At 36.8% G+C, this 24223-nt stretch overlaps 2 protein-coding genes across 2 annotated transcripts in view; both read right to left on the reverse strand.

Moving 5' to 3' along the window:
* Positions 1 to 23256, reverse strand: part of LOC135208955 (uncharacterized) — a 45424-nt gene extending 22168 nt beyond the window's left edge. The window contains exons 1-3 of the mRNA XM_064241510.1: positions 22793 to 23256; positions 6228 to 6318; positions 5485 to 5703 (exon numbers count right to left, since the gene is read on the reverse strand). Of these exons, the coding sequence (XP_064097580.1) occupies positions 5485 to 5703; positions 6228 to 6279 (271 nt within the window). The 5' untranslated portion in view covers positions 6280 to 6318; positions 22793 to 23256. The remainder of the gene's footprint in view (positions 1 to 5484; positions 5704 to 6227; positions 6319 to 22792) is intronic.
* LOC135209113 (uncharacterized) overlaps positions 1 to 24223 on the reverse strand; it is a 330064-nt gene that overhangs the window by 180033 nt on the left and 125808 nt on the right. The window lies entirely within an intron of this gene.

The raw sequence follows: 24223 nt of genomic DNA on the forward strand, positions 1-24223 counted from the left end.
TCCTTCTTCTTCTACCTTCTACTTCTTCTTCTTCTTCTTCTTACAAAAAAATGGGGAGAATTAAGCGTAATCACAAGTGGCGGTTCCTGCTGTACGATCCTGGACCCGAGTAACAAGACTCTCTCTCTCTCTCTCTCTCTCTCTCTCTCTCTCTCTCTCTCTCTCTCTCTCTCTCTCTCTCTCTCTCTCTCTTGACGATTTTGTATGAAGGAACTGACGTCATCTTCAAAATATCAATAAAATCAGTTCTTTGACAGAATTTTCAGTCATTTTTTTATGTATTATTTATATATATTCTTCGTAAATATAGGCATATATGCATACATTAATCATAAATTTATACATAAAAACTTGAGAGAGAGAGAGAGAGAGAGAGAGAGAGAGAGAGAGAGAGAGAGAGAGAGAGAGAGAATACATTAGCCAAGCGGCCATAAGAACTTCTTGCTCCTAGTAAATGTCATACGTCTATTTAGATACGCGGGTAAGGAAGGCACATACAAAACGTACGTCTCGGTTTTCACGCCACGATTGCAAATGCACACATATCCAATCGCCTGAGCACGACGAGATGCATTATTCATAGAAGCAATAAGTCTACGCAACAATCAGCCCTGTCCCCCACCCCCGCCACCCAACCCCAAACCTCACCTTTCGCCTGGCGTCTTGTAATTAGTTTATACGGTACGGACGCCCACGCACGTATAGATGCGTCTGTCCAAGGGGAGCGGGGGTCCGCGGTACGCCCGTCAGTAAGTATGTCATTTGTAAGAAGGGATTCGTTCGCTCGTACGGGAGACGGAGATCTACCTACTTTGACTTGAAGGTTTTTAGATTCGGTTTTTTGCTTTCTAGTTTCGTCTGTCATTTGTCTGTCCGCCATTTTGTTCCTTCTCTGAAGGTGAAATCAGGTCAAGATTTGTTATATATGGTTTGCTATAAATGTGCTTCAGCTGAATAATAATAATGATGACAATAATAATATATTCTATTAAAAGCAATGGCTACTTCAGCAGCGTTACCCTTGTAGAGATTCATCTCTATTTTTCGAAATAGCGGCTATCTGGCATTTACTAAGTCTGTTCATTGTAGCGCTATCTGGCAATAATTATGTTGTTAAAGAGCACAATAGCTTTCTGGTTCTTTTTAAAGACACTAACACTCGGAAACTACTGTCATGCCAGATGTGACTATAATAAAGGTATTTTACATTTTATAGCAGCAACCTTAAATGCTTATGCATGATTTATTGTCCAGTTGCGTTTGTACTGACGATTTGCCTTCTCTCCACTTAATTGCGAGTGAATGACTGTCAATCTGGGGAAATTATCGCGCATCGTGCATAGCACCCTTTCCTACACATGAAGAAAATTGTCTGTCATGTCATCTTTCTAGATATGAGATTCATGCACGGATGTGTAGTTTATTCATTCTCAAGTTCTGTTTAGGAAAAAAAAGGGGGGGGGGCGCTGAACTTGATAATAAAGTTAGAATTGAGTTGAAGTAGTAAATCCGACAGGTCAATATTCTGAACCAATCTCGTATGATACCTACTGTATTCATAAAGAATTATTCCTCAGATCAGTTCAAATGTGAACTAATGTCTTTTGGATACTTTGCTGAACAGTGAAATCAATGAACAAAGAAGTAAATAAGTTTTAAAAGATGGTAAACAAAGAAATAAATTTGAACTGTTTTCAGCAATCCCTCTACTCGGTAAAATGAGATGGCACTACATAGCGACATCATGGCAGACACAGGAATGTCCTGCATTAAGGTGAAAATCAGACCACGGTCATTACCAGGTATAGCAAATGCATAAACAAAGAACTATCAGTGAGGAATGTTACGTTGTCTTCATTTGTGGCTAATGCATATTTAAATTCCCCGTAACATGGCGAACAATAAATATTTTCAGGGATGGGAACCGTCTGTCTGGAAGTGTTAGTCAACTATACCATACGGAATGGTGACTCGTTCTTGAACGAGGCACAGTTGCCAAATGTTGCAAGATTGTATACAAAAGGGAAATTATTCCTGCCAAATGTTGCAAGATAATGAAGTATTCTACAGTAGAGAAACTTATATCTTTGAGGATATTTGTCAACTCCCATCCAGTTTGTTAGGGTTTTGTATAATTTCAGTTACAAAACAATCATTCTGCTTTATGGCAAGAATTTACAAGAATCCAAGGAAAGTGCCATATTAGCACATATGTTGGACACAAAAGGATTTAAGTCACATCAAATTCACTCAAATTGATTGGTGGTATATCGTACAACAAAAGACTTTTTTTCGATAAAATACTCCTTTCGTTTAGCCAACTCAGATACGTATGTATGACAATTCAATATTCAAACAGGAATCATCATTGCTTAGCCTGTGTGCGAATTGATAGTAAAACCAAGCTGATTGCTGCGAAAAAAAACTAAGTACAAAATGACAAAGGAAAAGTCTTCAAAAGTGACCTTAAAAGGAATACTACTGCATAATGTATTAACCATAACATTCATAGCTCCCTGGAAACTGTAATAAGTCAAAAGAAATGGGTTTAGATGTTGAAAGCAGCTCTACACCATTAGCCTTGGAAGCAAAGATCACGTTAGGAATTCTAAATGAGACTTTTTTTTTTTTTTTTTGCTTCGGGGGAAACATTCGCTCGCTCATGCAACGACTACGCCTGAGCCCTTGCCTGCTGTTTTCGACGAAATATTGTTTTATCCAAAGTGTGTGCTTAGTAAGTCAGAGTATATATATATATATATATATATATATATATATATATATATATATATATATATATATATATATATATATTACTCGTATAAGACTGTTCGATTATAGTAAGCGACACTGCACTACTGGCAGCCAATCTGGAAAACTCTACGGACGTTGTACGTAAGATTTCGGTTACTCGGTCGCTTACGAACTAAAGCAGTAATAATTAATTTTGATAAATGCAAGTGCATATTCTTCCATTTACATATGTCAACTTGGCTGTGTCTTTCAGTTTTCCATTGTTTATACGTCCTTCTGTACCTAAATACTTGAAATTTTGTGTTATCAAATGGAATGATAAAAGAAGGCAGCTAAATTACTTCATGGAAAAGGTTGTTAAAGTTATTCATTATACGGATGTGTTTTTGAAAATAAGGGGGCGTGAAATATAAAATAAAATGTAAATAGAATTGTATGATGCTGAATAAACACAAAACAAGAGGGAGAATTGAGTGAAATCTGGGAATTAAGAAACAACAACAACAACAATAATAATAATAATAATAATAACAATAATAATAATAATAATAATATTTAGTTTATTGACATGGTAACTAAACGTGGCGTATGGTTGCCGTAGAGTTTACAAATTGTAGTCTGGACGTTGTCTAAGTGCGTAGCGGAATTCCAACTTTTCCAACCGTATCTTCGGTTCATTTTCAAGGATGGGTGAGCTTAAACTGATTGGAATGGGGTCGTTCGACGATATTTATTGTGTCCCGGGTGCTCTGTCTTTTCAGAGCTGAGTTTTCATTGGCCATTTAAATTCTAAGGCGACCATACGTCACTTTTAGTTATTATATCAATAAGTTAATATTTTTGAAGATATCTCCTTAACCAGAATATGAACATCGGCAGCTATTAGCAAATATCAGCCCTGATGAGAAGAAAATAATAAGAAGAATTAAAAAGATCATATATATAAAATCAATTCCACTGATGTTGCCATCCTCTTTAACCAAACATGTTTGAGAGAGGGTCTCCTACCTTCAAATAATTATAATAATAATGGTTGCAAATATTTCACCGTTAAAAGAGCATCAACATAAGAAGACCGTCGGGACACGCAACGGTACTATGATGTAAACAGTGAAAGAAAGGCAAAAAGTAAATAAGAATAATGCCTGATACCTCATAAATAAGAGGGTTATAGAACTCAAGGAACACAGAAGGTGGGAAGGAATCCCGGAATAAGACTATCGGTAAAATTCATGAAAAAAAAAAAAACAAAAAAAAAACAAGGTATTTGAACAATCAATTTTTTTTTTTTTTTTTTTTTTTTTTTTTTTTTTTTGTCTATCACAGTCCTCCAGTTCGACTGGGTGGTATTTGTAGTGTGGGGTTCCGGGTTGCATCCTGCTTCCTTAGGAGTCCATCTCTTTTCTTACTATTATTATTATTATTATTATTATTATTATTATTATTATTATTATTATTATTATTATTACGGAGATACTTTGAATAGCAAAATTCGAAGATTCGAATATTATTTGGTATAAGAGAATATATATATATATATATATATATATATATATATATATATATATATACATATATATCTATATGTATATATATATATATATATGTGTGTGTGTATATATATATATATATATATATATATATATATATATATATATATATATATATATATCAACGGAACGCTCGAAGCTATTCGTGAACGTCGACGTGCATGAGCGCTTCGTAGCGTAACAGACGAAAACAGCATTGTAAACAACGGACAACTACTGTTACGCAAGACTTTAGGATGACAGGAGTTGCTTAATATTTGTGTGACATTCCACTGTCATGAAAAATATAAAGAAGAGGAAAAATCAATCGTTATCTTCGAAAAGGAATGACGCTACGGAATGTTATTTTAGTCTATTTTGTCTGTGTGATGTCAATAGGGAGATATTGTTTTTGATAGTGATGAACTATTAATGTGACAAGGGAGAGATTGTTTTACATGGTGATTAAGTACTAATGTGATAAGGGAGACATTGTTTTTGATAGTGATTAAGTTTTGATAGTGACTAGGTATTAATGTGGTAAGGGAGATATTGTTTTAAATAGCGATTAAGTACTAATATGATAGGGGAGATATTGGTTTTGATAGTGATTCAGTATTAATGTGATAATGGAGATATTGTTTTTGATAGTGATTCAATACTGTGATAGGGGAGATATTGTTTTGGATAGTGCTGAAGTACTAATGTGATAAAGGAGATGTTTTTTTTATATTGATGAGGTACTAATGCAAAAAGGGAGATATTACTGTTTTAAGATAGTGATGAAATATTAACGTGAAAAGGGATATATTGTTTTTGATAGTGATTAAGTACTGATGTAAACACGTAAAAAATGCGCAATCGAGTTTTCTGTACAGCGCATAATCAAAGCCACTAATAATATATCTATCTTTAGGTCGTCTTGGTATAGTGCTGTATGAGCCCCGGCCCGTTAAACTTATCCTAAGGCCGGTGGTGGCCTATCTTATATCGTCGCCAGAAGCACGATTATGGGTAACTTTAACCTTCAATAAGATCAAAACTACTGAGGCTAGAGAGCTGCAATTCGGTATACTTGATGACTGGAGGGTGGATGACCAACGTACCCATTTGCAGCCCTCTAGCCCCAGTAGTTTTGAAGAAAACTAAAAGGCGATCCCTCAGAGCAAAGGATAAACAACAAACAAACAAACAAACTCACTCAGTCCCATATTCAGCTCGTTGTTGTCCTTGTTTGACGTGGCATAAGAAAAGACGTACGTCTTCTCCCTGAAGTGATGCACTCTGAGGCGCAGGCAGACGGAGATGTTCGAGATGGGTTGCTGAACGTCGCCCTCGCCGACGTTCAGAGGGAGGATCGCCAGAGACTCCGTCGTGGGGAGGTTGTCCGGCTGAAAGAAGAGGCCGCGTTCACACGACCCTGTCCGCGGGGCGGAAAACGGTTTTGTTAGCGACTAATATTCAACTTGAGGTATCTTTGAATTTTTTTTTTTTTTTTTTTTTTTTTTTTTTTTTTTTTTTTTTTTTTGTGGGAGGGTAGACTGAACGACAACTCTTACCTGATTTAATCAATCAGTCTTCCAGTTAAATCCAGGAATGAATTAAACTGAATATATAGCATTTAGGCCAAAGGCCAAGCACTGGGGCCTATGAGGTCATTCAGCGCTGAAACGGAACTTGACAGGAGAAGGTTTGAAAGGCGTAACAGGAGGAAAACCTCAAAGCAGTTGCACTATGAATCAGTTATTAGAAGAGGATTAAGGATAGTAAGATGAAAGAAAGAGAAATTAGTTAATTGTTAATTTTTTTCATCGATAATAATATGATCGTTAATTCAATTCCTTAAACAACTTAAACCAAAATATTAAATTTTTTCTCTCTTAAAAATACGGAAAGGTCTAAACTTTAAAAAAATCGTAAATCTCGGAATAAACTTGAACTTACCTGCACAGACGAGCAACAGGAGGCCCAGTGTGTTTATTGAGAGCTGCAACATCTTATCTTTTCATTGATGGTCGTCCAGGAATCCTGAGAACTGGAGAAAATCTATTAATTTTCTATAATTGCAATGTATTGTAAATTCATGCAACATGGTCACTATGAATTACTATTGTGTGATAATCAGTCGTTTGGAAGATAGACAAAAAAAAAAGATTCGATCTTGCTGATTTACCCAATTTCCAATCACATCATGAGCACTATATTCATTAATTAGTCAATACTGAATCAATAACTTGATTTACTGTTGTGTGACAGTAAATGGTTTAGAAGAGAGACAATGGAAATTATTCGATCCGGCTGATTCAGCCAATTTTTTTCATTCACACCATGAGCACTAACACTCTCTGGAACTATTCTTAGGTGTGCCCTCACATGAATTAATTAGTAAAAAACTGAAAAAATAAGTTGATTTACTGTTGTGTGATGGTCACTGGTTTGGCAGAGGGACAATAACAGTTATTCGATTGTGCTAATTTAGCCAATTTGCATTCACATCATGGGAAATAATACGCTAATGGAACTATTCTGAGGTGTGTCCTTACATAAACTAGTTAGTTAAACAATGAAGAAATAAGTTTATTTACTGCTGTGTGGTGGTCACTGGTTTGCAAGAGGGACAATAGAAATTATTCGATCTTGCCGATTCAGCCAATTTAGAATCCCACCACAAGCACTAATAATTACTCTTGGACTATTCTTACGATGATCCTGATATTGGGTAATTAGTTACAGAAAAAATAAGTCGATTTACTGTTGTGTGATAGTCAGTTGTTTGGCAAAGGAACAATAACAGCTATTCGATAGTGCTGATATTGTCAATTTGCAATCACACCATAAGCTTTAATGCTCTCTAGAACTATTCTTACGAGTATCTTGATATCATTTAATTAGTTAAACACAGAATAAATAAGTTAATCTATGATCTGTGATAGTAAATGGTTCAGAAGACAATAGGAATTATTTGATCCGGCTGATTTGACCAATTCACAATCAGACCACAAGCACTAATACCCTCCGGGACTATTCTTACGATGATCCTGATATTGGGTAATTAGTTACGGGAAAGATAAGTTGATTTACTGTTCTGTGATAGTCAGTTGTTTGGCAAAGAAACAATCAAGGCAATGCAATTCACAATCACACTACAAGCACTAACATTCTCTGGGACTCCTCTGAGGACCCTGGTATTGGATAGTCAGTTAAACGCTGAAAACATAAGTTGATTATGTTACCCCTACTGTATCATATTACGCAATTCACTATTCATGTAAAGGCTAATTTTCTCTGCTCCACGGGAGGTACGTCCCCGCTGGATGCGTGTTTGTCACGACAGAGGGAGCGCGGAAAAACCCTTCAAAATGAAACGTAGGCAAAATTCTTCCTGCTTTGTTGTTTAGCATTTTGGATGTTCATTTTATTTTTTTGATTTGTGTAATTGTTTATTATAGTATTGCTGTTGGTTGGTACGCAAATAATAATAATAATAATAATAATAATAATAATAATAATAATAATAATAATAATAATAATAATAATAATAATAATAATAATAATAATAATGTAATGAAGAACAGTAGGAGAAGGAAAACCAACCTAAGCATGGCATGGATAGACTATAAGAAAGCCTTCGACATGATACCACACACATGGCTAATAGAATGCCTGAAAATATATGGGGCAGAGGAAAATACCATCAGCTTCCTCAAAAATACAATGCGCAACTGGAATACAATACTTACAAGCTCTGGAATAAGACTAGCAGAGGTTAATATCAGGAGAGGGATCTTCCAGGGCGACTCACTGTCCCCACTACTCTTCGTAGTAGCCATGATTCCCATGACTAAAGTACTACAGAAGATGGATGCCGGGTACCAACTCAAGAAAAGAGGCAACAAAATCAACCATCTGATGTTCATGGACGACATCAAGCTGTATGGTAAGAGCATCAAGGAAATAGATACCCTAATCCAGACTGTAAGGATTGTATCTGGGGACATCAGGATGGAGTTTGGAATAGAAAAATGCGCCTTAGTCAACATACAAATAAGCAAAGTAACGAGAACTGAAGGGATAAAGCTACCAGATGGGAGCAACATCAAACACATAGATGAGACAGGATACAAATACCTGGGAATAATGGAAGGAGGAGATATAAAACACCAAGAGATGAAGGACACCATCAGGAAAGAATATATGCAGAGACTCAAGGCGATACTCAAGTCAAAACTCAACGCCGGAAATATGATAAAAGCCATAAACACATGGGCAGTGCCAGTAATCAGATACAGCGCAGGAATAGTGGAATGGACGAAGGCAGAACTCCGCAGCATTGATCAGAAAACCAGGAAACAAATGACAATACACAAAGCACTACACCCAAGAGCAAATACGGACAGACTATACATAACACGAAAGGAAGGAGGGAGAGGACTACTAAGTATAGAGGACTGCGTCAACATCGAAAACAGAGCACTGGGGCAATATCTGAAAACCAGTGAAGACGAGTGGCTAAAGAGTGCATGGGAAGAAGGACTAATAAAAGTAGACGAAGACCCAGAAGTATACAGAGACAGGAGAAAGACAGAAAGAACAGAGGACTGGCACAACAAACCAATGCACGGACAATACATGAGACAGACTAAAGAACTAGCCAGCGATGACAATTGGCAATGGCTACAGAGGGGAGAGCTCAAGAAGGAAACTGAAGGAATGATAACAGCGGCACAAGATCAGGCCCTAAGAACCAGATATGTTCAAAGTACGATAGACGGAAATAACATCTCTCCCATATGTAGGAAGTGCAATACGAAAAATGAAACCATAAACCACATAGCAAGTGAATGCCCGGCACTTGCACAGAACCAGTACAAAAAGAGGCATGATTCAGTGGCAAAAGCCCTCCACTGGAGCCTGTGCAAGAAACATCAGCTACCTTGCAGTAATAAGTGGTACGAGCACCAACCTGAGGGAGTGATAGAAAACGATCAGGCAAAGATCCTCTGGGACTATGGTATCAGAACGGATAGGGTGATACGTGCAAACAGACCAGACGTGACATTGATTGACAAAGTCGAGAAGAAAGTATCACTCATTGATGTCGCAATACCATGGGACACCAGAGTTGAAGAGAAAGAGAGGGAAAAAATGGATAAGTATCAAGATCTGAAAATAGAAATAAGAAGGATATGGGATATGCCAGTGGAAATCGTACCCATAATCATAGGAGCACTAGGCACGATCCCAAGATCCCTGAAAAGGAATCTAGAAAAACTAGAGGCTGAAGTAGCTCCAGGACTCATGCAGAAGAGTGTGATCCTAGAAACGGCACACATAGTAAGAAAAGTGATGGACTCCTAAGGAGGCAGGATGCAACCCGGAACCCCACACTATAAATACCACCCAGTCGAATTGGAGGACTGTGATAGAGCAAAAAAAAAAAAAAAAAAAAAAAAAATAATAATAATAATAATAATAATAAAGAGAATGGCAGGATTAATCCATATTCTTTGATAGTATTTGCCTAAAAGAGGGTCTTTTACCATAATAATAATAATAATAATAATAATAATAATAATAATAATAATAATAATAATTGCCAAAGTCATCCAGAGAAAGAAATACTTGTCTTGTTAATTGTTCGAGTTGTTTATTATTATTATTATTATTATTATTATTATTATTATTATCCATAAGAAAAATACCTATCTTATATAGTATTCAAGTTTTTAATAACAATAATAATAATTATTATTATTATCATTATTATTATTATTATTATTATTATTATTATTATTATTATTATTATTATTATTAGTAGTAGTAGTAGTAGTAGTAGTAGTAGTAGTAGTAGTAGTAGTAGTAGTAGTACTGTATTGACTTTATACACGTACACTCAACTATATACAGTATTAATGTAACATATTCATGTGTAATTTTATCCATAATTAATTGCTCTTTATAGTATAGAAATATACAACCTATATATATAAGAAACAAGATGTAATCTTTAAAAAATTTCTATTTTCTAAGATTGACAAAACAAAGCAGAAATGCCATATAAAAAAGATAGACAAATCTAATAAAAAAAACCATGGTTACAAACAAATGAATAACAATAAACAAACTGACAGCCAAGGCACAAGTGCAGACATTAAATCAACAAAGAAACTTCAGGTAAATTGAATCAAATAAACAGACATGGTCATACTAGAACATCAACTGAGGAATGTGGAGAGACATTGGCCATTGTTGCACGGTACTCGAACGTCCCAAGGCTGCAGTTTCAATACAGTGCTTCTTTGAATACAGTGAGAATACAGGGCCCTCCAACGTCAAACGTAGAAATAGAACGATTTAGTATTCTCTTGATCTGTTTTAGATAGAAAGAGATAACGAGAGGGTTCGTCCGTTTAATTTGTCGAATTGTATCCTTTTCATTGGAATTTATTCAATGTGGAGTTCCTTTCTGACTACTGTCGTTGTTATGGTTATAAATTATTGTTATACTTCTCCTTATTACATTCCTTTCTTCTTCTTCTTCTTCTTCTTCTTCTTCTTCTTCTTCTCCCCGGCATTTCATTCGTGCAACAACACACTTATCTTGTGGGTATTGTACTTTTAGAAGTCCGAGTAGGTTTTTGTACCTTCAGACTTTTCTTATCTATTTATTCACTTGTTTATTTATTTATTCATTTATTTAATTATTTATTTATTCATTTATTTAATTACCTAATTGTTCGTCTATTTATTCATTTATTTGTCTATTTATTTATTTATCTATTTATTTATTTATTTATTTATTTATTTATTTGGGACCAGACTTTCAAATTACAATTTCGGTCATATTTAGAATAAAACTCCTGATTTGATCACTTCACAAAAAATTCCCTCTTCAGGGATTTCCACAGGCAATATTTCCACCCTTACAGATCGTTGTCTTGAAGTCAGTGATTACCAGAAGGCCAACTATAAACAAGAGACACACACAAAAAAGGTAAAAAACGCTGTCGAGTTTTCTGTATATCTTATAATCAAGGCACCCGAAAATAGATATGTCTTTCGGTGGTCTCGGTATAATGCTGTACGACAGCTGCGGCCTGGTGGTGTCCTGGACTATATCGTTGCCAGACGCACGATTATGGCAAAATTTAACCTTAAATAAAATCAAAACTGTCGAGGCTAGAGGGCTGTAATTTTGTATGTTTGATGATTGAAAGGTGGATGATCAGCATACCAATTTGCAGCCCTCTAGCCTCAGTAATGTTTGAGATCTGAGGGCGGACAGAAAAATTGCGGACGGACAGCCAAAGTCGGAACAATAGTTTTCTTTTCAGAAAACTAAAAAGGGATAGAGAGAGATAAAAGCCAAGAGTGATAACAATCAATCGATCAATTAATAACAACGGGAGCCTAAAAGGGAACCTGGCGGGATGCTGAGAGCTTCAATAAACTGCTACATAAAATGTCTGCCTTATACCAGCACTCCTCTCCTACTTTCGTTACTTTCAGCCAAGTCTCTCTTGGTCTATTTACCTCCCACGGCTTTTCCTACAGTCTGCTCTAGTGATAGTACGTCAATTTTCCCTTCTTTTCAGTAAATAAGCCCCATCCATTTCTTTCAGAACAGCCAGACATTTTGGGTAATAAATGTACTCGACTTATGACTAGATCATATTATTATTATTATTATTATTATTATTATTATTATATTATTATTATTATTGGCCTATCATAGCCATCCAAATCGACTGGGGTGGTTTTTACAGTGTGGAATTCCTCTGGGTTGCATCCTGCCTCCTTAGGAGTCCATCACTTTTCTCACTATGTGCGCTGTTTCTGGGAGCACACTCTTTTGCATGAGTCCTGGAGCTACTTCGGCATCTAGTATTTCCAGGTTCTCATTATTATTATTATTATTATTATTCATTATTATTATTATTATTATTCAGAACACGAACCCTACTCATATGGAGCAGGCCCACCAAAGGGGCCACTGATTTGAAATTCAAGTTTCTAAAGAATATTATGGTGTTTATTCACAAGAAATAACAGAAGTTAACTCGAAATACAGAAAGAGGAGATCGGTTATTAGCAAAACAGATCAATTAAAACATTAATAAATAGATAAATAAAGATATAAGTAAAATATTGAAATACAAGTTGAATTATATTAGGGCAGTAATGGGAGGCTGTTTCCAAATAATTTTTTCCAAAGTATATTTTCAAATTAACACCTGATCTCTTGTCTATATATATATATATATATATATATATATATATATATATATATATATATATATATATATGTGTGTGTGTGTGTGTGTGTGTGTCCATCCACAGACCTATAAACAACAGAAAAAAGGATATAAAAAACAAATGAAAGTCTATTACTGCCTCTTATCCGTAGACGAAACTCCGCCGCTTACGGCTGTCATAAACAAACGCCTCCTGATGACTAAAGTTTCCGAACGCCCGGTGGTTAAGGGATCTTTTGTTTACATAATTACTTATGGCTTTATAGGGGTTGGTACGAAGTTGGTACTGGCGTAATATTAGATAGATTACTTCGTTGATGGAAGCTAATGCGTTGCTTGTGAAAAGGTGTATATATATATATATATATATATATATATATATATATATATATATATATATATATATATATATATATATATATATATAGAAGCAGGATGGTGTCTACCGAACATTTTATTCACAAGAGGTCCTAATTTTCAAAGACTGACTGCCCCCATCGTCTGGTAGGTGTACAGTGGGGGAAAGCTGGTTTTTCTAAGCTTGTAACTCTTGTGAATAAAGTCTTTTGTTAAATATATATATATATCATATATATATATATATATATATATATATATATATATATATATATACTATTTAGCTTTCTACACCTCAGCCATATTTAGCCAAAATAGACTGACATTTTGAGTCGTATAACAAATTCCCAATGGTAAAGATAAACTACCTCATTTTAACATAATACAAAGGTACCGTAGTACCTTGGTATTACGGTAACATGATACAGATGAGGGTAGTACCATGATCCCTCAGTGAACGTCTGCTGCCTTCAATAATGATTACAATAATTTCAATGGCTTTTCATTCACTCTGCTCCTATGAAGTCTATTTGTAAGTGATTACATAATAAAAATATGGAATGTTATTCCATATATATAAAAAACTAAAACTAAAGAGGTCAACCAGATTGCTTGCAGGAATGTGATCAGACCAGAGACGATAAAGTATGTTAAGATGACGTATACAATAAAGTAGGCTAAGATGACATGCCGTCACCTGTGGTCATTCATTTGTTTTGAAAACATTAGTCCAAGCTTCTTGCTTGAGACAACTACCGCGACCTATAATTCAAACGGCCTACGTGACTTGTAATGTGTCATCTGCATGTATGTTCATATGTTCGAGCTACTGTCTGCTTCCTTTATGATTTGTAACTGAGATGTTAGTCAGAATAGAGTTAGCCATCGTCATTAGAAGACCTGTACAAATTTCCTCTGAACTTCATAATGTAATCTCAGAGAATATAAGTATTTTTTATACTTCGTGTTTTCTACTAGAACCTCACATCAGAAAGATATCATCATGAGTTTAACACATCGTCGTCATAACGAAAGAAGATACTTACTTCGTTAGTTATCATCAAACCCCAAGACACTCCAATGAGTATGGAAGTGCATAACCAACCGACTTAGCGTAAGATTATCGCAAGTCTAACATTACCTCATAGGGCGCCTTATTATACAAGGCAACAGCCCTAATATATTGACGTACATAGCATGTTCGCCACACGTACAGAACTGAAAATGTAATAATAGAATAGCTTGGTGATCGACAGGAAAAAACTACGTGAATGGAGAAAAACTTCAAAGGATCTATGGAAAAGGTTTTCATACAAGAAAAACTCCATAAAGCCTTCAGCGCCTGTCAAAGAGAAGTTAACCATTCGTGTGTGTGTTTTTTTTCCGCGTTAATAATGAGGTTAATGTTGGTACGCTTGAATAAGGGTAACCAACCGATCCGCTGCGGTCAGCACCTTATTACTCTTTGTTACCACACTGCCTGGTATACGAGAGAGAGAGAGAGAGAGAGAGAGAGAGAGAGAGAGAGGAGGATACGTAGGGTAAAATTACTAAGAGCAACCGTAGCATATAAAGAAGAGAAAGAAATAATGAAGGGATTCTCAATAAGAGAGAGAGAGAGAGAAGGATACGTAGGGTAAAAAAAGACTAAGAGCAACCATAGCATATGAAGAAGAGAAAGGCATAATGGGGGGAGACTGAGAACTAGAGAGAGAGAGAGAGAGAGAGAGAGAGAGAGAGAGAGAGACAATGGAGTCATACCCTGACAAAAAATAAACAGAACACTCTCGCCTTCTCTGACACAGAACTAATTGAAGCATATTACTAAGGCAATCGTTCACCCTGTTAGCAGTAAATAACACTTTCCCGTAGTTGTTTACATAAACCAATGAAAATTACGAGGTAATTGATATCAGTCAGCGTAATTGATAGCCACGATCAATTGCAGATATCTGAAGACCCCAGTAGGTGTAATTTGCCGTAATATTTTTTGTGGTCAGCGGGATGTATTGTCTATAAATTGACGTAGCTGTCTGTATAAGCGAGTGGAAGTTCTCTCTCTCTCTCTCTCTCTCTCTCTCTCTCTCTCTCTCTCTCTCTCATTCAGCATTCCAGCCTCTCCCCATTTTCTCTGTCTTTTGTTCATATAATACGATTCCCCTTCTTCTTTTTCTCATATTCATCCTTCTCTCTCTCTCTCTCTCTCTCTCTCTCCTCTCTCTCTCTCTCACTCACTTCTTTCTTTCTCTTCTTCCTATGATACAGTTCCTCTTTTTATTTTTCTCATACTCTCTCTCTCTCTCTCTCTCTCTCTCTCTCTCTCTCTTTCTAGCAACTCCTTTATCATATAAGTATTATTTCTGGGAACAAAATAGTCTATCATTTATGAATAGCCTGGAGTTAATGAAATACCATTATTATTATTATTTTTATTGTTATTATTATTAGAATACTTCCTGCGCCCTTCTTAAACAGTAACGCGACTCTAAAAGGCATAAGGTTCTCCATAGCTACGAGCTCGTGCTCGTAACTGCAAACCTCACGAATGTTTAAGAAGCAACAACAAAAAAGCCTCCATTTGGACCCAGAAGCAATGACTGCTGTTAATACTACAAAGTTTTTTTTTTTATTTTCATACGAATTTCGTGCGAGCGTCCGTTTTCGTGAGGTCGGTTTGCTAATCCTTGGAATATATCCAATCGGTTCTCGTTCTTTTCCCTCGCTAGGAACTGTTCGGATTGGAATAGGAATATAATACATTTTTGTCTATTCGTTCATTTATCTCTCTCTCTCTCTCTCTCTCTCTCTCTCTCTCTCTCTCTCTCTCTCTCTCGATAAGTGAGATCTCCTCTTTCTATATTTCATCTTTACCTCGCCTCGCTTTTTCCTAATGAACTCCATAATACTCTTCTGAATAATAATAATAATAATAATAATAATAATAATAATAATAATAATAATAATAATAATAATAATAATAATAATGATAAGACTAGCAGAGGTTAATATCAGGAGAGGGATCTTCCAGGGCGACTCACTGTCCCCACTACTCTTCGTAGTAGCCATGATTCCCATGACAAAAGTACTACAGAAGATGGATGCCGGGTACCAACTCAAGAAAAGAGGCAACAGAATCAACCATCTGATGTTCATGGACGACATCAAGCTGTATGGTAAGAGCATCAAGGAAACAGATACCCTAATCCAGACTGTAAGGATTGTATCTGGGGACATCAGGATGGAGTTTGGAATAGAAAAATGCGCCTTAGTCAACATACAAAAAGGCAAAGTAACGAGAACTGAAGGGATAAAGCTACCAGATGGGAGCAACATCAAACACATAGATGAGACAGGATACAAATACCTGGGAATAATGGAAGGAGAGGATATAAAACACCAAGAGATGAAGGACACGATCAGGAAAGAATATATGCAGAGACTCAAGGCGATACTCAAGTCAAAACTCAACGCCGGAAATATGATAAAATCCATAAACACATGGGCAGTGCCAGTAATCAGATACAGCGCAGGAATAGTGGAATGGACGAAGGCAGAACTCCGCAGCATAGATCAGAAAACCAGGAAACATATGACAATACACAAAGCACTACACCCAAGAGCAAATACGGACAGACTATACATAACACGAAAGGAAGGAGGGAGAGGACTACTAAGTATAGAGGACTGCGTCAACATCGAGAACAGAGCACTGGGCCAATATCTGAAAACCAGTGAAGACGAGTGGCTAAAGAGCGCATGGGAAGGACTAATAAAAGTAGACGAAGACCCAGAAATATACAGAGACAGGAGAATGACAGACAGAACAGAGGACTGGCACAACAAACCAATGCACGGACAATACACGAGACAGACTAAAGAACTAGCCAGCGATGACAAATGGCAATGGCTACAGAGGGGAGAGCTACAGAAGGAAACTGAAGGAATGATAACAGCGGCACAAGATCAGGCCCTAAGAACCAGATATGTTCAAAGAACGATAGACGGTAATAACATCTCTCCCATATGTAGGAAGTGCAATACGAAAAATGAAACCATAAACCACATAGCAAGCGAATGCCCGGCACTTGCACAGAACCAGTACAAAAAGAGGCATGATTCAGTGGCAAAAGCCCTCCACTGGAGCCTGTGCAAGAAACACCAGCTACCTTGCAGTAATAAGTGGTACGAGCACCAACCAGAGGGAGTGATAGAAAACGATCAGGCAAAGATCCTCTGGGACTATGGTATCAGAACGGATAGGGTGATACGTGCAAATAGACCAGACGTGACGTTGATTGACACAGTCAAGAAGAAAGTATCACTCATTGATGTCGCAATACCATGGGACACAAGAGTTGAAGAGAAAGAGAGGGAAAAAATGGATAAGTATCAAGATCTGAAAATAGAAATAAGAAGGATATGGGATATGCCAGTGGAAATCGTACCCATAATCATAGGAACACTAGGCACGATCCCAAGATCCCTGAAAAGGAATCTAGAAAAACTAGAGGCTGAAGTAGCTCCAGGACTCATGCAGAAGAGTGTGATCCTAGAAACGGCACACATAGTAAGAAAAGTGATGGACTCCTAAGGAGGCAGGATGCAACCCGGAACCCCACACTATAAATACCACCCAGTAGAATTGGAGGACTGTGATAGAGCAAAAAAAAACAAAAAACAATAACAATAATAATAATGGGACCTATCAAAACATCAGATCCAGAGTAAAAACAAATCAAGAGAATAAAGACTGATTTGAAATTAAATCAGGAGTAAGACAGGGGAGCGTCCTTTCTCCACTTCTTTTTATATTGTTCCTAGATTAATGTATGAGGGAACTACACTCTGTTTTTTTTTTCATCTGTCCATCCGCCTGTGGTGGTCGCGCATGGTAACACTGCGTCCCGGGCTTTAAATACTTACTCTGTGTAAGTTTTGGGTAAATAAAAGGATATCTGGGTGTACAATTGCAACTGAAAAGTGTTTTAATAATTCACTGTATGCGAATTACACCGTTTATATTCGAAATAGGATATTATTTAAAGCCCGGGACGCAGTGTTACCATGCGCAAACACCACAAGTGGCTGGACAGATGGAAAAAAACAGAGTATAGGTGAGGTTGAAGTTGCACATATGACTATCAATCTTATGTATGCAGAAGACCATGCAATGATAGCCCCCAACGCAGATTCTCTCCTAGAAAACGTCAACAACGGGAACGCGATCTTAACAGCTAATGGAATGCGGATCAACAAGAATAAGACAGATCATGCACCTCTCACGAACACCAAGTAACGTAGATGTAGAATTAGAAGGTCAGACATTGCAACAGTGTAGAAATTTCAAATACTTAGGAGTAGAGTTTAGTGACCAAAACGATTCAAAACTGGAAATAACTACCCGAATACAGAAATTCAGTGACAATCTGTATCTGCTCTACCCACTAATGAAAGACAGAAATATAACTCGCAAAGTGAAAACCATAATAGACCTCTCTATTTTAAGACCAATATTGACTTATGGCCATGAATCATGGATATTAACATCAAGAAATAGAAGCCAACTTCAAGCAGCTGAAACGAAAGCCCTAAGACTCATAAAAGGTGTAACAAGACTGGATAGGCTACGAAATGAAGACATTAGAAGAGAACTGGGAGTGGAGGGGATACTAGATTTTGTGGAGAGAGGACAGCTTAGATGGTTTGGACACACCAAAAGAATGGAGGAGGAGCGATATCCTATAAGGTTTTTGGAATGGACACCGGAAGGGAGGAGACCGGTAGGAAGACCAAAAATGAGATGGCTACAAAACATAGAGAGAGGAGTAGAAAGGAGAGGCTCCAGTTTGCGGGCAGTTGATGAGATGAGGTTCTATGATGATCGCCAAGAATGGAGACAGTTCCTGAAGCAGGACGACTGACAGGCCTGGAGGCCTACCTGGCGTCTGGTGAGAAAGGTGAGACAGAAATAATAATAATATTAATAACAATAATAATAATAATAATAATAATAATAATAATAATAATAATAATAATAATAATAAGTTTGAAATGCAAGTCAATGGCCCCTTATGGGGACTTGTTTCATATGAGTAGGCTTCATTATCTTCTGAATAATAATAATAATAATAATAATAATAATAATAATAATAATAATAATAATAATAATAATAATAATAATGTTTGAATTGAAGGCCAATGACCCCTTTAACGTATGAGGTGTTTGCTAAGCGTAGTAACTGAACACAAACTCTTATCAGACTAAATCTACTTTACTTGGAATATAACGAGCTCTTGCATGCTCATCTCTTTTTGGCGAGAGGGGGTGGGGGATGGTGAGGGGGTGTTGCTTGAGGGGGGAGGGGGTTGGATGGGAGGTGGATATGAAGGGAGGAGATAGTGCGAATATGGGTGTGGGTGTGGAAGTCATTACGATAATTATTTTGTCGTGGAAAGCCAATGCAACAATCATACAATTAGAGTGATTCCAAGAACTCCCTCCCTCTCTCTCTCTCTCTCTTCTCTGGAAAAGAAAAGGTAGGTTGGAAAAGTGTTGTAAGTCAGGGTCAACTTTAACAATGGGAAAATGGGTCTGTAGGTAGTCGACTGTGGTGGGGTTGTGTCAGTGAAATTAATACATGGTGGATGACTTCTTGAATATATATATATATTTATATATATATATATATAATTATATTATGCATATATTTTATACATTTATATAATAAATATATTTGTATATTACTATATCATATATTACATATGAATATACATATATTTATATATCTATATACATACATATATATGTATGTAACATATGTATATATAAATTTTATATATAGGATACTTTATTAAAAGTACTTCAGCAGCGTTACACTTGTAGAGATTCTTCTCTATTTTCCGGATAGCGGCTTTTTCCGTTCTACTTAAACAGGCTAGTAGAGCGCCTATAGAGGTCATGATCAAATACAGTGTCAAAATAGGTGTATATAATTGAATTTTACAGATTAACTATGATACCATAGTCATCAAAGTCATTAACGATTCTCCCTCTCTCTCTCTTTTTCTTAAAGCAAGCTTTCGTCTGGAGCTGCCAGACATCCTCGGGCTGGGAAGCTGAGGGTGGACTGACCTTGGTGTGGTGCCCGTCCTCCTTTTATTTGGAGTTGACAGAAGGGGGTCTGCCCCATGCTGATCTCCTATTGGCTGGTGGCGGCGAGTCTTCGTTTTCATTGGTGGCTTGAGCCAGGTCTCAAGCCACTTTCTCCGAGTCGATGGTTGCCATGCTGCAGATCCTGCAGCTGTCTAGACCTCCATAGCGGGGTGGTAACGTTGGTGGGAGTTGCGTTACGCTGTGGGACGTCACGGTTAATTTGATTTCCATCGGCTGCAGGAGTACTTCGTTCGAGGGAGTTGTCTTCCGTGGAGTTGTCGTGATCGGTGGTGTCATTGTTGGTGGCAGGTCTTCTCATATTCGTAGGGAGGACATCTCCCGAGATGTCATCGTGCAGAACACGCAGATCATTGGGAAGGCCCCTGATGCCCGTCGGTTGCACCTGCTGGAGGCGCTTCTCATCCAGCAAATAAAACCTACAATGAATACGACGCAAGAAGAATTTCTCCTCCCTACGAGTATGAGAAGACCTGCCACCAACAATGACACCACCGATCACGACAACTCCACGGAAGACAACGCCCCCGAACGAGGTACTCCTGCAGCCGATGGAAATCAAATTAGCCGTGACGTCCCACAGCGTAGCGCAACTTCCACCAACGTTACCGCGCCGCTAAGGAGGTCTAGACAGCTGCAGGATATGCAGCATGGCAACCGTCGACTCGGAGAAAGTGGCTTGAGACCTGGCTCAAGCCACCAATGAAAACGAAGACTCACCGCCACCAGCCAATAGGAGATCAGCATGGGGCAGACCCCCTGCTGTCAACCACAAATATAAGGAGGACGGACACCACGCCAAGATCAGTCCACCCTCAGCTTCCCAGCCCGAGGATGTCTGGCAGCTCCAGATGAAAGCTCGCTTTAAGAGAGAGAGAGAGAGAGAGAGAGAGAGAGAGAGAGAGAATCGTTAGTGACTTTGATGACTATGGTATCATAGTTTATCTGTAAAATTCAAATATATACACCCATTTTGACACTGTATTTGATCATGACCTCTATAGGAGCTCTACTAGCCTGTTTAAGTAGCACGGAAAAAGCTGCTATTCGTAAAATAGAGAAGAATCTCTACAAGTGTAACGCTGCTGATGTAGCCATTACTTTTAATAAAATAATAATAATAATAATAATAATAATAATTTTGGTTGGAAATAATAATAATACTAATATTCAGATTCATATTGAATGGTGCAACGAACTTCAAATGAATTATTCCGATGAAATGAGTAACAAAGGCACATTTTAAATCCCTTGGGAGCCATTAAAGTATCATATACTATCACAAATAAATAAAAAACAAATGAATAATGTGCCAATGTTTCTTTGGCGCAATCGGGTTTGCTGTACAGCTACCACAGCGTATAATTAAGGCCACCAAAAATAGATCTCTTTCGGTGGTCCCGGCACAATGCTGTATGATCCTTGACCCGTGAAGCTGGTGGTGGCCTGTCTTACAGCGTTGCCAAATGCACTTTTTTTTGGCTAACATTAACCTTAAATAAGATAATAACTACTGAGGCTAGAGGGCTGTAATTTGGCATGTTTGATGATTGAGGGGCGGATGGCCAACATACCAAATTGCAGTCCTCTAAGCCTCAATAGTAAAGTGCGGACGGACGGACAAGGCCGACGCAATAGTTTTCTTTTGCAGAAAACTAAAAAGACAAATTGATAGCGGCTATATAATCAGTTATCGATAATATCCTAAGTAAATAATTACTGTTCGTCTCTTACATGGTTGCAAAAAAAAATGATCTTATTCGCTAATTGAAAAAAGTAATTGCAAGTTTCTTGAAGAAGTTATTGCAAGAAGTTATTGCAGGAAGTTACTTGAAGAAGTTATTGCAAGAAGTCACTTGAAGAAGTTTTTGCAAGAAGTTACTTGAAGAAGTTACTTGAAGAAGTTATTGCAAGACGTTATTGCAAGAAGTTATTGGAAGAAGTTACTTGAAGAAGTTATTACAAGAATTTATTGCAAGAGGACAGCAACAATTCTACGTGAAAACATAAACAAGCAATGTGATATATGATTAAAAAACAACTTTCAATAAAGGCAAAATACGAAAATAAGTTACTAAAAATAATTAATGGTAAAAACTGACGAAAACAGAAATTCATAAAAAAAAGTATAAAATTATTAGGGAAGAGCTTTGATTTATGAAATGGAATACAAAACGTTTCTTCTGTACTGAGAGAATTCATTTTGAAATGGTGAACTGAAAAACCTCGTATTCCGGTATTATACGAATTTGAAATCGTTTTTCTAAATCATGGAGATTCTATGAATAATTGAAGAAAGTCTTTTTATTTGACTATTTGTGCAGAAATTGGAGGAATTGTGAAAGAAATGAACTAGCAGTGTCATTACAAAATATTGCATAGTATTTAGAAACAAATTAACTCCAATTTCAAAATATTTACAACGTTCGGAAGTTGAAAGCTTATAAGTAGAGGAATGTCGCATACCTAACATTTAGTGAAAATGTCGAGAAGGTAAAATAATTGATTCAAAAGTTTCAGTAATTCTCTGGAAATAGCACACAAGAGCGGAAAATTAACATTCAAAATATTGCTATGGGTATTCAAACTAGTTTAACGCGTAAAGAATGAAGAAATTTGAATAAGAAAATAAAAAATAAAAAAATAAAAAAGTGTGTTAACAAATTAGGGCCACGTGCAGTATTTGTAAAAGCTTTCTAGACAAAAGATGAAACTGAAAAACTCACGATTTAATGCCGGTCTACTCGAGAATTCAACTTGAAAAGTGTCCGTGTCTGGGAATTGAAAAGCTCTCTCTCTCTCTCTCTCTCTCTCTCTCTCTCTCTCTCTCTCTCTCTCTCTCTCTCTCTCGATGCTTTTTCTCTCGCGAGTAATAACAGAAAACTGCCCCTCTACATACTGAAGCAAGAGGAAAATTTTCTGTTTCTCAAAAAAAGAAAAAAAAAGCACACACACACACACAGACAAACTGTCCGTGTTACCAATAAATTCAAACACTCGCAATAATTGTCTTATTAGTTGTCCAGCAAAGGACAATATGTCCTCAAGTCAGTTTTCCGTAACTCGGAGAAAAGGAAAACTCTGTAATATAATATCTCTCCACACACACACACGTACTATCCCGAGTGACACTTCTGAAGAAACACTGTCTCAAGACAGACACTATCTGAGGACGGACAGTAAGTGCGTCTTCCCTCTCTGACAGGCCACACCCAACTGTTGAGACACAAAGACAATAACACCACTACTACGACGAGTCATTTCTTCCGTTTGAGTGTTAATTCGACCCGAAGCCCTCCTCACGCGACCGACCGAGCATGCGCGGTGGATGTGGTCATAGTTATAGGTGAGAAAATTTATCATTCTCGCTCTCTCTCTCTCTCTCTCTCTCTCTCTCTCTCTCTCTCTCTTTTATGTTTTGTGTCTGTCTGTGTGAATGTTCCCTCTATGTCATTCCGTCTTTTTTTCACGTTTTCAGCTCTCTCTCTCTCTCTCTCTCTCTCTCTCTCTCCCCCTATATATATATATATATATATATATATATATATATATATATATATATTATATAGCCTCTCTCTCTGGTATATGATATATATATATATACTATATATATATATACATATAATATATATATATATATAGATAGATAGATAGATAGATAGATAGGTATAGATATTCTCTCTCTCTCTCTCCATATATATAATCATATATATGTATATGTATATATAAATACATACATATATATATATATATATATATACATATAATATAAAGATGAATAACTTGATCATGAAGTATATAAAACGTAATGCTATGTATTTGTGTATATATATACACATATATAATACGTTTGTGTATTTTTTTGCCTATCTGCACGTAAGTACACACATAAAAAACGCCTAAAATAATATTCATAAAAATAAACGCCAGATGATACAACCTTTTCTTATGCTAATAAAAATATCTTCTAAATTATCAACCTACGCCACGAATTGCCTCCACGCTAAACACGACGAAGGTAATTAAGAAACGTTTGGGGCGTAATTACCTTATCATCTGTTATCAGCTCTGGCGTCACTTACTGCTATCAGTGTCACCCATCTCGGCGCGAGAGTGACCCTAGGTCACATTGAGGTCAGGGGAGTGAATGGCATTGT

This window comes from Macrobrachium nipponense, chromosome 37, assembly GCF_015104395.2.
Source record: "Macrobrachium nipponense isolate FS-2020 chromosome 37, ASM1510439v2, whole genome shotgun sequence".
NCBI classification, from domain to species: Eukaryota; Metazoa; Arthropoda; class Malacostraca; order Decapoda; family Palaemonidae; genus Macrobrachium; species Macrobrachium nipponense.